The sequence below is a fragment of the Crocuta crocuta genome, unplaced genomic scaffold (genome assembly GCF_008692635.1).
Source record: "Crocuta crocuta isolate KB4526 unplaced genomic scaffold, BGI_CrCroc_1.0 scaffold130, whole genome shotgun sequence".
Lineage (NCBI taxonomy): Eukaryota > Metazoa > Chordata > Mammalia > Carnivora > Hyaenidae > Crocuta > Crocuta crocuta.
In genome coordinates, this window is record NW_027527920.1 from 1073786 (window position 1) to 1088627 (window position 14842).

The following is a 14842-nucleotide window of genomic DNA, read 5'->3' on the forward strand; positions in this document are numbered from 1 at the left end:
GCCAAGGCCTGAGGTGGGAGCCACGACTCCAGGATCAGCCTCCGGGCTCAGCTAGGAGAGGACCGCGCGTTTCGCCCGGCGCCGCCCGGGCGCGCAGGAGCAAGTCTGATGTCTATAATGTTAATAATGGTACAGTTACCGAGGGGCTGGGGAACTGGGAGCGAATACACCACCCCCGCCGCCGCCCACGTCTTTGATCGTTAAAGAAACAGGCACCTAATCAGGTGCGTGGAAGTGGATGTGGGTGAAGGAGGGATTTCAAGGTTCTAAGCCACCAGAGGGGAGGACCCAGAATCGGAATCTGTAGCATCCGGGCTCAGGCTTTTTGACCAACCAGGCTGGGTCCAGACCCTAGACAGACGCAAGGGCCGAGAGCTGTGGCCCCGGGCAGATTTTTTTTTTTTTTTCCGAACGGACTTCTAACTTTGACTTTGAGGACCCGGAGGGTCTGGAGGGTGGGGTGGGTTGAAACCCAGTGGATCTCCGCAGTCGCTCCAGAGGCTCGGTGCGCTCTTGGTTTTCTCCCAGGCCTGGTTCGTGAGCGCCCCCTGCTGCACACCGCTGGCCGGGCGCGCAAGCTGGGGCAATGGCTGTTAGGGGCCTGCGCAGGGAGCGCGGAGGCTGGAGCCCCCCTGCGCTAAGACGTGCTCTGTCCCGGGCTCTGTGGTCCCGATGCGCAAGGTGCAGGAGTGCGGGGACGCTTACCCAAGGCACCGAAGCTTTCCTTCTCATGCCCACCCAGTCTACGTCCCAGGAATCTGCACATCACAGGCACAGCCCCCGCTTCGCACCCCATTGTGTTTCTGGCACCCAGGACACAATAGGCACACTCTGAATACTCGTTTAAGGAATCAGCCCTGGCACGAACCCATGCGCTTAGTTCTCCTGGGAAGAAACCGTCCTGTGCGCCTCTCTCGCCAACAGCGCCCCCCCACCGTCAACACCCACCCACCCCCACCCCCCGGGCGGGGTGAGCGCTGTCTCTCTGAGTCCCGTAGGAGGGCTCTAGAGCACCGTCCTTAAGTCTTGTGACTTCATCTGGGGGCCTAGAATGACCGAGATCTGAAAAAGAAAATCTATTGGCTCTAAGAGGGGAAAGAAAACTACGAAATCGGGAGTAATAGATGTTTAATGAAATGTTCAGGACAGGTAACATTGTGCAAGCGATTCCATTCCAACTGAATTCAGAGTCGTCCGCGCCTCTGCATTTACTGTGGCCTGGGGGTGATTTAACGGATGTGGGAAGTCCTCGGAAAGTCAGAAAGCCAGGGCCCAGAAGGGCATCACAGACCCGCAGCCTAGCGGCCTCAGAGAATCCCTTCCACAGCGACACTCCAGCCAGAGTCTCCAGAACGTTTCAGCTCCCATCTCCCTCCCAACATCTTCTTACTTGTCTTCCCAAGAAGCTGCTTTCTTTTTCCAACTTCCATCAGAAAGCTCACCCTTCTGGGAAGCCAGGTCTGTTTTTTATTTTTTGTTTTTTTTTTTAATATTTTATTTATTTCCAGGAGAGAGAGAGAGAGAGAGAGACAGCGTGAGCAGGGGAGGGTCAGAGAGAGAGGGAGTGACAGACTCTGAAACAGGCTCCAGGTTCTGAGCTGGCAGTCAGCACAGAGCCCGACGCGGGGCTCGAACCCGCGTACCGCGAGATCATGACCTAAGTGAAAGTCGGACGCTTAACCGACTAAGCCACCCAGGCGCCCCAAGCCAGCTCTGTTTATAACGCCCCCTCCCACCTCCTATCTCTCCTTCCCTTCCTGCACGCTCTGCTCTGCATAGTGGTTAGGAGGAAAAGTATTAGCATCAGACTCCACCACCTACTAGCTGTGTGATCTTGGCCAAGTTACTTAACCTCTCTGTGCCTCAGGAGGAAGAGTGTATAGATAAGACTATCTGTGTTATTGGGTTGCCCTGAGGATTAAATGAGTCAAGGCACGTAGCGCACGGAGTGCCTGGCACTTAGATAGTGCTCAGAAATGAGCTACTATTTTTTACAACATTAGCCTGAATTAGCCATCATTATTGCCTTCCAGAGTTGGGTATGGGTATGTTGAGATGTCTGCTACACATGCCCCTACATGCTTGCGTCCTTCCTGCCTCCCCCACAGGGAGAAGGACCTTGGCCCAGCCCCCAAATGTCTGTCTTTACAGACTGCCCCGCCCCCCACTTGCCATGGCATAAGTAGCAATCAGAATTACTATTTGTAAAAATTTCTAGTCTCATCTCAGATAACTTAAAACTCAGATTCTGACACTTCCAGCGTGCCTGTTTGGAAAGAGAGACCTGCAGCTGCAGCCCTGGTGGATGGTTTTTAATTAAAACCACAATCTGTTTACGTATTTATTGGGCTCTGTGACTTTAATTATTTTCTAGGGGGAAAAAAATCCCTATTTGCATTTGGGATGGCTGTTGATTTCCGAGGAAAGTAGCAACCTGTGGCAGTTTGCTCGAGGCAACTGGGAGGAATTTCTGGAATGGTTCAAATGCAGCTCGACATTATTAATAATCTGGGATCCAGCCCACCACCTTCCTCCTAGTGCTTTCATGAAATTAGCCTAACGTACTGGCGAGGCCCTTATTGCCATCAAAATTAATGACACTCTTCGTGTAATTAGATGTGTCTGTGCTTGTCTCAATAAAGATGGGGAACTCCTGCCTGGAAGAGGCANCCCCACAGTGGGGGGTCTTGGGCCTCCACAATAGGGTGAAGCAGGGAGAGGGAGGGCTTCAGTCTGCAGATAACAAGATTCTCACTTCAGTGTTTTAAAACCTGTATCATCTCACAAGGAGGAGGCAGGGCTGGCTTCAGGGCTGGTTGATTGGGTGGCTGGATGACACCACCAGACCCAGATTCAGTCCCTCTCCTCTGCCACCCTTAACAGGGCTTCTGCTTGAGACTTGTGTTCCTTGGTGCCCTTGGAGGGCTTCTGCAGCAGCCAGGGTAACATGCTTAATGGTAACAGACCAGCGGAACAGAGAGACTGGGTTCTTTCTTGAAGCCACAGCCTCTCCTTAGGTCTTACGGACAGCTGTTGGCTCGGGACTTCTCAGCTCTGAGCCAATCACTGGTAAAGGGAATCGAATGGATTGGCTCAGAGTAATCATCTAGCCCTGAAAGGGGGTTGAGGAGTCAACCCCCAGATTATCTATAGGCAAGCAATCCCCTTTAAATAAAAGTGCTGGGGGGTTGCCTGATCAGAGTAATCTACTATTGTGTCAGAATGAATTGAACTGAAATGGACCATACTTACAAGAAACCGTATTAGACATTAAACCATATTCGACACCTTATCTGGAGACTAGGCCAGTCTATGTCCACCGTCCGTGACCACGGATTGGGGCCCGGCATGTGAGCAGGATTAGGAAACTCTCTTGGGTAGGTATACATACAAACTAGAGAAGTCTGTGCTTTCACAGAATTCTTGAAAGGATAAAGATTTGTTCTTGGAAATGCCTGTGCTGGGATCCAAAGCTATTTTGGGAGCAGTAGAAGCTTCCGTCTTCAGTCGGATATTTATGAACAGGAGATGTTTATGAACTCGAAGATGTTCCCACATGACTTCACATGACTGAACCTGTCGCCCGGTCCCATGGCCGAGAAGAGTGGCACTTTACTGTCACGGTGGGAAACAGGAGGACAGATTGTACCCTGGCCTCGGGAAGAACGCGGAGGCAGTGCAAAGCTGCAGGCTTCGCAGACTAGTTTGTGTGACCTTAAGTAGCTCCTGTCCTCCCTCCTTCTGTGCTCGGGAAGGTAGGAGAGTGGGCTGGATGTGCTCGGGAGCCCTTCCACTGCTGGGGCCCTCCCAGTCGCGGCAATTGGGTGCTGTGACTTTAGAAGCCAGTGTGCAGGTTGAGTTGGAGCATCTAGGGGGCCTCTGCTGGGCTTCCTGTGAGAGGAGGCCTTTGGAAAGTCTGGGGACCTTGCTTGCCCTCTTCCTTGTGACCCTGGGTGGCTTTTTGTTTTCCCTCCCACCACACTGCAGCTGCCTCAGTAACATGGTGAGCAGGATGCCTGGGCCCAGGAGCAAACCCTCTCCCCAAAACTGCTGTGCGTTGCTCTGATGGCAGGGGGAGCCCTCTTGCTACAACAAAGGCCCCACACATAAGTCAGATTCAGGAGGCATGTGTGTGCGTGTATGTGTGTGTGTGTAACATCATTAGAGATGAAATCTGATCACTATTTCAGGAGCCTGGTGCCTAGGCCCAGGAAGAAATGCCAAGGCTCCCAGGGGCTCCCTGACTGGTGGGGGACTTGCAGAAGGAAGACACAACTCTTCTCGCTGTTTTGTCTACTCCTCTCTGCTCTGCGGCCCCAAGTTCTCCATTGCCTGGTGGCACCAGTGGAGAGAGGTCACCGTAAGCCTATATTCTGAGACCCACCTGAGCTCTGCATGTGGCCCCATCAGAGACCAGAAGGGCAGGGCCGGAATGGGGGGTTGGGGCTCCTCCTCCTTCATCTTCTGGGCTGAAAGTTCCTGGGGAGGGTGGTCACCCAGAGCCTTCTCATCTACTCTCCCCATCACAGTCAGGACAGCGCATGATAGGGCACATGGCACCATCAGATCAACTGCATTCACCGCTATCTTCCGTCTCACGGTCACAGGCTCTTTGTTCTTAGAAATTGTTTCCCAAAGCGGAATGGAGACACAGATTCACGCGCAAGCCACGGATTGTGGAAAGTTCTTCACAGAAACCGGCAGGAGAGAAGGGAAGCAGGAGAGGAAGGGGAGGAAGCCAAGCCAGGGTGTGATTTCAGGAAGTCTCAGCAGCAGCCTGATCCCAAGGAGCTCAAGGCAGAAGTCACGCATCGGAGTTGGTACTGATTTAGGCAGGGAACCTGGGTCTCCGGTCTCTGGTCTCCGTAGATGCACAGCAGTCAGACACTGACTAGGGGCTGCCCCATGGGATGGTGGGGGCAGAATGGAAACCTCCAGGCACTTCTCTCTCTCCCTCTCTCCCCCCCTCCTCCCTGTGCCCAGGTCAGCTCCAATAGCCCAAGGGCAGCCCAGGAAGAAAGCTACAGATGTGAGCTCTCCAAAGCACAGATGCCAAGGGATGGACACACAGAAATGGATCTGCTCTATCATTCACTCTACAGACCGGAATCAAGCCTCCTTGGTATTGCCAGGTGCTGTGCTTGGCATGGGTGCAGCTGGGAACAAGGCAGATGCCGTCTCCGCCCTCCACCACACAGCGTGTTCAGGTCTCTTTAGGTGTGTGAACTTTGGGGCTTCTGGCATCCCAAGCTAGGCTCCATCAGCTCTAGCGGGTCACCTGGGGCCAAGGCTAGAATGTCTGTGAGCCCACACCTGCCTTAGAGGAAGGCTAGACAGGGAGCTGTCCAGCGTCACAGATCACCTGAGCTTGGGGGCTGCAGGTCCCCTATCCCAAGCCCTTCATTTTATTGGAGGGAAGACAGGCCAAGAAGGAGGTTACGGCAGGTGGGAGTGGGAAATGCCTCCAGCACGCGGCGTCTCTGAGATGCCCTCCCAGGGCAGTCTGGTCAAGAGCAGGCCAAACTTGGTGGCCAGCACTGATCTTGCTAGTTAGGAGGCCCTTGGGACTCTCAGGCAGAGGTGGCTTCTCTCATGGCTGTTTCTGGGTGGGAAACGTGCTCTCACTCAGGTCTCCTGTATTCACCCCCTGTCTCCCACTCCAATGCTCATGGGTGCCAGAAGCAAAGCCCTGCCCATGTTTGGAAGAGACTGAGGCTGTGCCCTCACTTGGGGCAGCTAATGGCATGTTCCAGAGAGAAAGCGCCCAACTCCTGCCAGGCAGCTGGCTGGGGCAGGGATTTGGAGGAAGGAGAGCCCTCCCTCAGGGGGGCCTTGGCATTCCAATTCTACACCCAGGTAAGGCCAGTTCTAATGGCCAAGCTTGAGAACAGCCAGGTGCGATTCTGTGTAAGGGGGTGCAGAGCGGGAGACCAGGGAGTAGGGAGGTGGCCCTACTTTCCCACCGACTTTCTGTGAGACTTTGGGAAAACCTCTCTCTCTTCTTCATCTCAGTTTCTCTTTCCACCTGCCTGTCTCAGCTGGGACAGGAGCTTAGATCTGTCACATTCTTGCCTTAGCCAGTCCCTCCCAAATCTAAAAGGAAGACGTGTGCTCAGTGACCTCCCAGTAGTGCTCCGCCTGTTTCCTCTTTGAAGCGCCCCCAAATAGGTTTTCCCCCCGAAGCCAGGGAGCACCTCAGTCTCATCTCCCTGAGCCCTTATCTCCAGCCCCAGCTGGAAACTTGATGTATTTATTTGCTTCTCTCAGGAGCTCTTCTGTCCAACCCACATCTCTGCTGGTGCTGCAATGTGACCTTCCTGCAGTTGGCCGTGTCTGGTAGCCAGGTGCGGGCTGGGGAGGGAAGGGACGGCAGTAAATCCCTCCCTCTTTCTGTTTGCAGGCTGACCCTGTCATCAGGGTAGAGGAGACAGTTGAGGAGGCTTGGGGAGGCGGAGAGAAGTAGTTGGGGACAGGGTCTCTCAGATCTTAAATGGACTGGAGTCCGGAGAGGGAGAGAGGGAGAAAAGGGAGGGAAAGAAGGGGAGGAGGGGGAGGGGCATGAAAGGACACAGGAGGAGGGGAGGGGGAAAGCAGTGAAGAGAGAGGGGAGAGAAGGAGGAGGGGAGAAGTAGGGGAAGGCAGTGAAGGGAACGAGTCCACGGGGCTTTCTGGGGGGGGGGGTGTCACAGCAACAGTGCCCTCTCTAGGGCATTGGAGACACAGAGGTATTTTTTTCTTGAGCATTGCTAATCACAATTTAGTGCTTTATGTATGTCATCTCATTTAACCCTTATCATTTTCGAAGTCCGTATTATCAACCCCCAATTTGCATACGAGACCATAGAGGCTAAGTAGCTTGTCCAAGGTCACACAGCGGAGCTAGGATTATAAATTCGTTTCCTCCCAAAGCCCGTGTCCTAACCACCACGCCGCAGCCTTCCCCACACCCTTCCCCAGTCCCAAGCAGACTCAATGACTCCATCGTGGGCCCAGCCTCACCCACCCTCTGCCTCCTCCTCGGTTGGTCTGATTTACTGTAGAATTGGTCCGTCCTGGTGTCAGCCAGGGCTTGATGGCCATAGAACCCCAAAAGAGAGTCTACTGCGGTAAATTCTATCCACAGTTTCAGGCAATCAGACAAGTGGACCAGATCTCACAATATCTCCTCTCACACTTGTTTGGCTGGCCAGCTTCGTGGAAAATTTCTGTGCTTCGCTAACTCGCTGTTGTAATCTGCTTGGCTATCAAGTCTGGGATATTTATATTTATAAACTGACTTTAGCATAGTCCAGGCAGCTGGCCTTTAAAGAATTCCTCAGGGCTGAGTTTAAGGAAGTGCCTTGAGCCAAGAATGAAGGAATTTTCCCTTCACTTGTCAGCAAATGCATTTTGTAAGGGTGGGCAGAGACCTTCCAAACTTGCTGTTTTGTTTTTTTGAGAAGGGGAGTCAGTTGAAATTCTAGACCCTTCTCTCAGTACAATCACCATAGGCATCTGGTTTACTGAAACCCAAAGGGTCTGGAGCGGACACCTAGGTTCGGCCGCAAAAATAAATGATGGTGCTGCTCCCATTTCTCCCCTAGCCCCAGGCTCAGCCACCAGTCCTAGTCAGGGACTGAAGGAAGCCTGTCCTGACAGACCTCTGCTCAAGTTCACTTCCATCTCCCTGCAGCCTTTTCCTACCTCATTCCCACCAGTGAACTGAGCCACAAGGAGGGGTTAAGACCCATCCACGCCCGCCCAGTCTTCTTACTTGCCTTGTAACTGGGGCTGGCACCTTACCTTAAGTCATGCCTTCTCAACAGGAGAAATATTAACCCACAGAGGACAAAAATTGGTTCAAGAGGGGCCCGTTAACCACCCTAGATATTTCAATGGTTTCTGATCCTCCAAAGGACCACAGTACATTAACAGTTACATGATACCTGTAAGGAAGAAGTAAAATTATCTCTATTTGCAGATGACATGATTTTTTAATGTAGAGAATCCTGAGAAAACTATAGGGTATCTATGGTATTAAAATTTCACTGGGGGGAGTCATGACTAGGAAAAATATGTCTAAAGAGTCTCCGTATGGGAGCAATTTAAAAAAAAGGTTTGAGAAGCTCTGCTCTAAAAGAAAAAATTAGGGGCGCCTAGGTGGCTCAGTCGGTTAAGCATCCAACTTCAGCTCAGGTCATGATCTCGCAGTTGATGAGTTCGAGCCCCGCATCAGGCTCTGTGCTGACAGCGCAGAGCCTGGAGCCTGCTTTGGATTCTGTGGCTCTCTCTGTCTCTGCCCCTTCCCTGCTCACATCCTGTCTCACTCTCTCTCAAAATTAATCAACATTAAAAAAAATAAAAGAAAAAATTGGAATTAGGATAAGTTCAAGGGCTGGGACCAGAAGATTGGGATGTTGGCCTTCTAAAGCTTAAACTTCTCATCTTGTGAGACCAACAGACCAGGAGGGTACAGGAAGGAGAGAGCAGAGAGCTGCCCCCCCCCCTCCAGTGGCAGGGCAGTGCACCCAGCAGGCAGCCTCGTGGGCATGGGCCATAGCTGGCACCAAACTAGACACAGGCGCCCCCTGCTGGGCAAACCCAACTCTGCCACATACAGATTTAATGACTTTGAGCAAGGTGTGCAACCTTCCTGCCCCTCCACCCCCAGCCTGTGTTCATCTGTAGAAAGACAGTGATGATGTCACGGCAGAGGGGCCCTGGGAAGACTCCATGAGGTTACCTGTGCTAAGTGAGGAAATGGTGTCTAGCACGTAGTTACTTTCCAGTTGTGTCAGCTGGGGGCAGGATTCACCAGCTCGTGGTGGAGGCTCTCAGTCCTGGATCGGACCATCACTGTGCCTCCCCCACCCCTGGGGTTCAGTGAGCTCAGGTGAAACCCCTGTGGGGTGCTTCTAGAAAAGGATGCTGGGGAGGAAGACAGCACTTAGGGTGCCATATGGAGGGGTTCTCAGAAGCTCCTATCCATGGCCTCATGGACTCTTCAGCTGCTAAAGCAGCAAATCCCTGTAGCCTCAAGAGTGACCCTAATTCCATTGCTATTGATTCTTTTTTAAAAATTAAAACAAAATGTTTATTTATTCTTGAGAGAGAGAGAGCACACACAGGAGAGGGGCAGAGAGAAAGGGAGACACAGAATCCGAAGCAGGCTCCAGACTTTGAGCTGTCAGCACAGAGCCCGGCATGGGGCTCGAACTCACTGACTGTGAGATCATGACCTGAGCCAAAGTTGACTCTTAACCACTGAGCCACCCAGGCGCCCCCCGTTGCTATTGGTTCTTAACTCCATTGCTAACCTTCATCACCAGATGTGCCCCTAAATTTGATATTAGCCCCAAATCCTAACCTTAGGCCTCACCCCAACTTCTAACCCCACCCCACCCTTACCCCAATTCTAACCCGGACCCTAACCTTAGCTTTAACCCTCATCCATAACCTTCACCCTAATTCCACCAGAACCCCAGTGTTTCCCGAGATTAAGTCCCTCCCTTCCATACAAGTTTCGCTAACTCGGTGTTCCTTCTGAGATTGTAGTTACCTAATATTTGTTCTTTTTATTTATTTATTTTTTAATATTTTTTTAATGTTTTATTTATTTCTGAGAGAGAGAGAGAGACAGCATGAGCAGGGGAGGGTCAGAGAGAAAGGGAGATACAGAATCTGAAGCAGGCTCCAGGCTCTGAGCTGTTAGCACAAAGCCCGACACGGGGCTCGACCCCACAGACTGTGAGATCACCACCTGAGCCTAAGTTGGAACCGACTCAGCTACCCAAGCACCCATACCTAATATTTGTTCTTAAATTAGACCTTTAAATAATCCCATTCTAGTGTTATTCTGAGCATCTACATTCCCGAAATGACGGTTTTGATACGCTGGCTATATTTTTTTCTAATAGATGTTAAAATAAACAACACACGGTTACCGTTTTGGAAACGGTTTTCCACCCACCGTCCACCTAAAGCTACCTCCATACCACTGGAAGTGCGCGAGCCGCTCTGGAAGAGACGGAGGGCGACCCAAGCCCCCACGCTCCTCCACTCCCCCCACCCACGTGGAACGGGAACCGCAGCCGGATCGCGAGGCCCGATGGGGCTGCAGCGCCCCCTGCTGGCAGAGTCTGGGAGCCGCTCTAGCTCAGCTCCCTTCCCTCTGCGCGGTGGTTCACAAGTGCTACTTTCTCTGACTTGCCATTTGGTGTCATTAACTGCGGAGTTCCCTTGAGAGGAGTGAAGAAAGGTGAGAAAAGACCCCCCCCAACTCTAGGCTCAGAGGCTGGGGACACTTAGGGTGTGGGTTGGAGACACGATTGAAGTCAGAGGATGCAGGAAACAGTGCAGGGGCTGGGCCTGCGGGCAGGTGTAGTGTGAAGGGTAAACTCTGGGATAGGGAGAATTGTCAGGGTTGGGACTAGGGGTCAGAGTGAGTCTGGGGTAGGAATAAGGATGGAGTGTGTCAGGCTGGGACAGGAGGAGGAAGGAAGGGGGTGGGGGACGGCAAGGCCAGGCTGGATGTCGTGCAGGTAGAAGGAAGGGCTGGGTTGGAGTTAAAGCAGATTCTGAGAGGCGCCTGGGTGGCTCAGTCTGTTGAGCAACTTACTCTTGGTTTTGGCTCAGGGCACGATCTTACAGGCTGTGAGTTCGAGCCCCGCATCGGGCTCTGCGCTGATAATGTGGAGCCTGCTTGGGATTCTCTGTCTCCCTCTCTCTCTGTCTCTTCCTTGCATGTGTGCACAGTCTCTCTCTCTCAAAAATAAATAAACTTAACAAGTATATATAGAAAAAAATAAAGCAGATTTCTGAGTGGTGATGTTCTGGGGAGTGGGAGTCCTTGGGTCTCAGAAGGAGGCCCTGGAGCAGGCAGGCCTGGCCAGGGCTGAGGTGTGCATGGCTGAAATCCCCCATTTGGCTGTGGTGGAGACACAGAGCCACCGACTTCTCAGCCACTGCAAGGTGGACTCTTCTGACTCTGATCTTCTGGGACCCTAGGACCCCCCACAATTGTCTGCTCTGTCTCAGATCTTGTTCTTTGTTACCTGAAGCCAAGCCCATGTACATTTTCTGCTAAGATCTAATATCTGTTAATTTTTATAACTCATGAAGCAGTAAAACTGTACTCTTGGTTGTCTGTAAAATAAGATCTTACATTTGTGTGGTTCTTCACATATTAAAATTTTTTAATGCTTATTTATTTTTGAGAGGCAGAGAGGGGCAGAGAGAGAGGGAAACAGAATCCAAAGCAGACTCTAGGCTCTGGGTAGTCAGCACAGAGCCTGATGCGGGGCTCGAACCCATGAACTATGAGATCATGACCTGAGCTGAAGTCGGACACTCAAATAATTGAGTCACCCAGGCACCCCTGTGTGGTTCTTCGCGTATTAAAAAGGTATTTCCACATCTCTCGGTTCATGCAATCGCCTGTGAGGTAAAAATGATCTCTGTTATCCCATTGGATAGAGTCGAGGCCCAAGCCTCAGTGAGTTGGACACACCAGACCAGTCAGAGGCTACAGAGTGAGGATTGCAAGTTCATGGTTAGTTGACATAGATGAATCTGTGATAGTGTTCAAAGATGAAGCACTGGGGACACACTTGGACTTGGTCTTAGAGGCTAAAACTCCAGAGCTGGAATTTGGGCACCTGGGCCAGATAGGTGGGGTTAAGGGTGGTGGCACTGATCAAATGACATTACCTGGTGGCTCACCCAGGCCCAGGGACGGCCGCTTCCACACTGTCTGTGTCATGGGAAGCCCTGTAGGTACTAACGTGGACCCCAGACAGGACACCCCGGACAGAAACACATTAATTCCACATTGCTAATGTCCTGAGCTCCCCTCCCCCTTGGTAAGGGTTTTACCACCTGGGACTCTGGGTACACAAACAGGGGTGCGAGAATACCCAGCAGGGGGCAGAGGTGAAGTTCTTACAGATGCTGATCTTTGGCTCCTGACTCCCTCTAGAGGATAATTCTTGAAACTGGCGCCTCTTTCCCGCCATGTGCCTCTCCTTTTGGGAGATGATCTCTGATGGGCCCACCCTGGGTTTCCTCCTTTGGAATGGGGGGAGCTCACATCTGTGAGGTTCTCGGCACTGAGCAACAAGGGACTCTCAGCTCTGCTAAGTTCTGAAAGGACTTCACAAAGTGCAGCTCCCCCACGTTCAGGAGCACCCCCCTCCTCCCCAGGCCAGAGGCTGCTCAGTGGCTCCCAGGTGGGCTGAGCAGAGTTTGGTTGGTGCATCAGACTTTGAGCATTCACATCTTTATTAAAGGCTACATAAATGGAAAGAGGGCAGAAGAGCCTTTTGTTATAAAACCTGCGGTGGACTACATCTGCAGAAAGCAAGCACGGAGGGCTGGAAACCAGTGGGCACTGCCGAGTTCAGGGCGAAGCTGAGGGAAGAGGAGCCCAAGTGCTGCCTTGCAATTGCCAAGGCGGTCATCACAGCCAGGCAGGGGCCCCAGCCTGCTCCTCCCTTCACCCATCAGCCTGTTCCTACAGGAGCTTTTGAGCGGGCACTTGCTTTAAACGCAAATGCTATTTTAAACGTGTCAGAGTTCACGTTAGAGCTGACACTCCCACTGTGGTAGCTGGTTCCCATGTACTCCCTTAGTGGATCTCCAGTGCACCCATTGGATGGGGGCTGAGGTGTGGGCACACAGACTTCACTCCTGTGAAAGCTCAGGCAATAGGGGCTGGAGGCCCTTGGCAGGAGCCAAGGAAGGGGGAAGGGAGAGGTTATGGAGAGGACAGTGGCTCTGCTAGTCAGAGGGAAGGCCCTGAGCTTGCTGTGTCCTGCTGCTGACCTCTCATGTGACCACAGATTGAGGACCTTAGCCTAGGTTAGGGCTGAGAGCTGGGGTTTAAGTTGAAAACTATGCTCATCAGGCTTGGTGGCTAAAGCCCCAAAATGGCGGAACTGGATGGGAGCTCTGAGCCCATCTGGGCCAATTGGCCCAGTGGGGACATGGGGGCTCAGGAAGGGGTCTTTTCCTAGGTCCCTGTCAACGTGCACAGTTGGGGCCAGGACTTTCTCTGCTGCTCCACACTGCTGCTCTTTCAGGAAGCAGCCTGTCAGAGCAGGCATCAGAATCAGAGAACATGCTAAAACAGCTTGCTGGGCCCACCTCTCAGAGACGCTGATCCCAGAGGCCTGGGGTAGAGGGTCTCAGGGGATTCCAACACTGCGGGGTCCTGGTGTATGTGGCGGGCACCCGGTGCTAGCAGGCATTCCTAATGGGGCTGAGGGGGGCGGTGCAGTGAAAGCAAAAGCCATGCTGAGAGGGGCTGATGGCCTGAGGACCAAAGAGCCAAGCCTGACTAAAGGAGTGGTGTCTGTGTGGCCAGAAGGAAAGAAGCAAGCTTGGAAGGGTCAGACTCTAGAAGGTGGAACAGATACAGGGCAGCAGATTCTATCTCTGCAGATTCGAGGCCCTGTGGGGATGAGAATGCATTTTTATCCCCAAAGGAGATGTGAAAAGGGAGCTGGCCTTCAGAAAGGCAGGTGGTGGGAGAAGCCAAACTCTGGACGGTGGTTTGGTTTGAAAGGCACTTTGGGTGCTCATGGGGTGTTGCAGGCAGTGTCCTTGGGGGCTGTCAGCAGGTCCCCCAAGGCAGTGGCTGGGGTTAGGGAGGAGCTGCGGGGACACTCATGGAAGTGGCAAGTTGGGTGGCTGGGGGCCACTCAGCCCAGAGCCCAGGCTTTCTTTACTCAAAACCTCCCTGGTTTTGGGTCCTGGAGGAGAGGGGCCAGGTGTCTGGTGAAGCAACCAATCCATTGGTGCTCCCAAAGCCTGAATGGGAATCTGGTGGCCCTGGGGGGTTAGGACTCAGACTTGGACCCTTCTCTGTGGGGCTCCAGTTTGGTCTGAGACAATGGATCCTGAACCAAATGACAGCTGCGTACTGGGGACCGGGGTCGGGAAACGCTGTGATGAGTGGGGCCTGGCGCAGGGACCTCATGGCTCTCGGCTCGCTGAGATTCCAAGCCAGTCCTTGCCTCCTCTCAGCTCTGCTGGGACGCCTTTTCTGTCAAGCTGAGGCCAACGATGCCTTCTGCCCGTGCCGAGACGGGCTCCTCGGACGACAGGCCTTTGAAGTAGGTGCTCAGGGCCTGCAGGTTGGCAGTGCGCTGCGCGGGGGACGCTGAGGTGGTCTGCAGGCCCAGGTAGCGGCTGTACTTCTTCAAGCCCCGCTCCGGGTCATGGCGGTGCGCGGCCAGCAGCTCGGTGAAGCTCACATTGTGGAGGGCCAGGAGGCGGGCTTCGGCCCGGGGCAGGGCGGCCGCCCGCACCAGGGGCTGCAGGGACGCAAAGCACTGCAGGTTGCTGAAGGAGTAGACGTGCTGGGCCAGCTGGGGGCCCGGGGAGACCTCGAGGAGGCGGCACAGATCTCGCATGGCCAGCACGGCGGCCAGGGCGCTGCGTTCGCTCATGTTTCTCGCCAGGTAGGTCTTGGCCAGACTCTTGAGTTTGAAGCTGCTGGCCCGGGGCACGCGCTGCCGGAGGAGGGGCAGAGCGGCCAGGAAGCCGGAGATTACCTCCTGAAACTCCCACAGCCTATTCATGTCCTCCAGGGCCTGGAAGAAGTTGGGGAGGCCGGGCCCCCACAGCTTATAGCAGGCCAAGATGGGGCGGCGCATGGAGCCCAGGAAGCTGAGGAAGTGCTGCAGCCCCACCTCCAGGGAGACGGCCTTGGAGTAGATGCTGAAGAAGGCTTCGGGCTGGATGAGCACGCGGAACTCACTCTCCCGGTTCACGGCTGCCAGCTGGCTAATCTTCTGGGCTGGGCAGGAGAGAAGGGCAGGGTGAGGCCTCAGGGGCGGGGCGGGGGGCACAGGGCAGGAAT

General features: G+C 53.5%; 1 protein-coding gene across 3 annotated transcripts in view; it reads right to left on the reverse strand.

The window, feature by feature from the left end:
* Positions 1 to 12240: 12240 nt before the first annotated feature.
* Positions 12241 to 14842, reverse strand: part of PML (PML nuclear body scaffold) — a 38709-nt gene continuing 36107 nt past the window's right edge. For 2 of the 3 annotated variants that reach the window (XM_077745911.1, XM_077745902.1), the window contains one exon: positions 12241 to 14779. In XM_077745911.1, coding sequence (XP_077602037.1) covers positions 14001 to 14779 — 779 coding nt within the window. In that variant the 3' untranslated portion in view covers positions 12241 to 14000. The remainder of the gene's footprint in view (positions 14780 to 14842) is intronic. The other variant, XM_077745919.1, reaches the window with a different exon arrangement.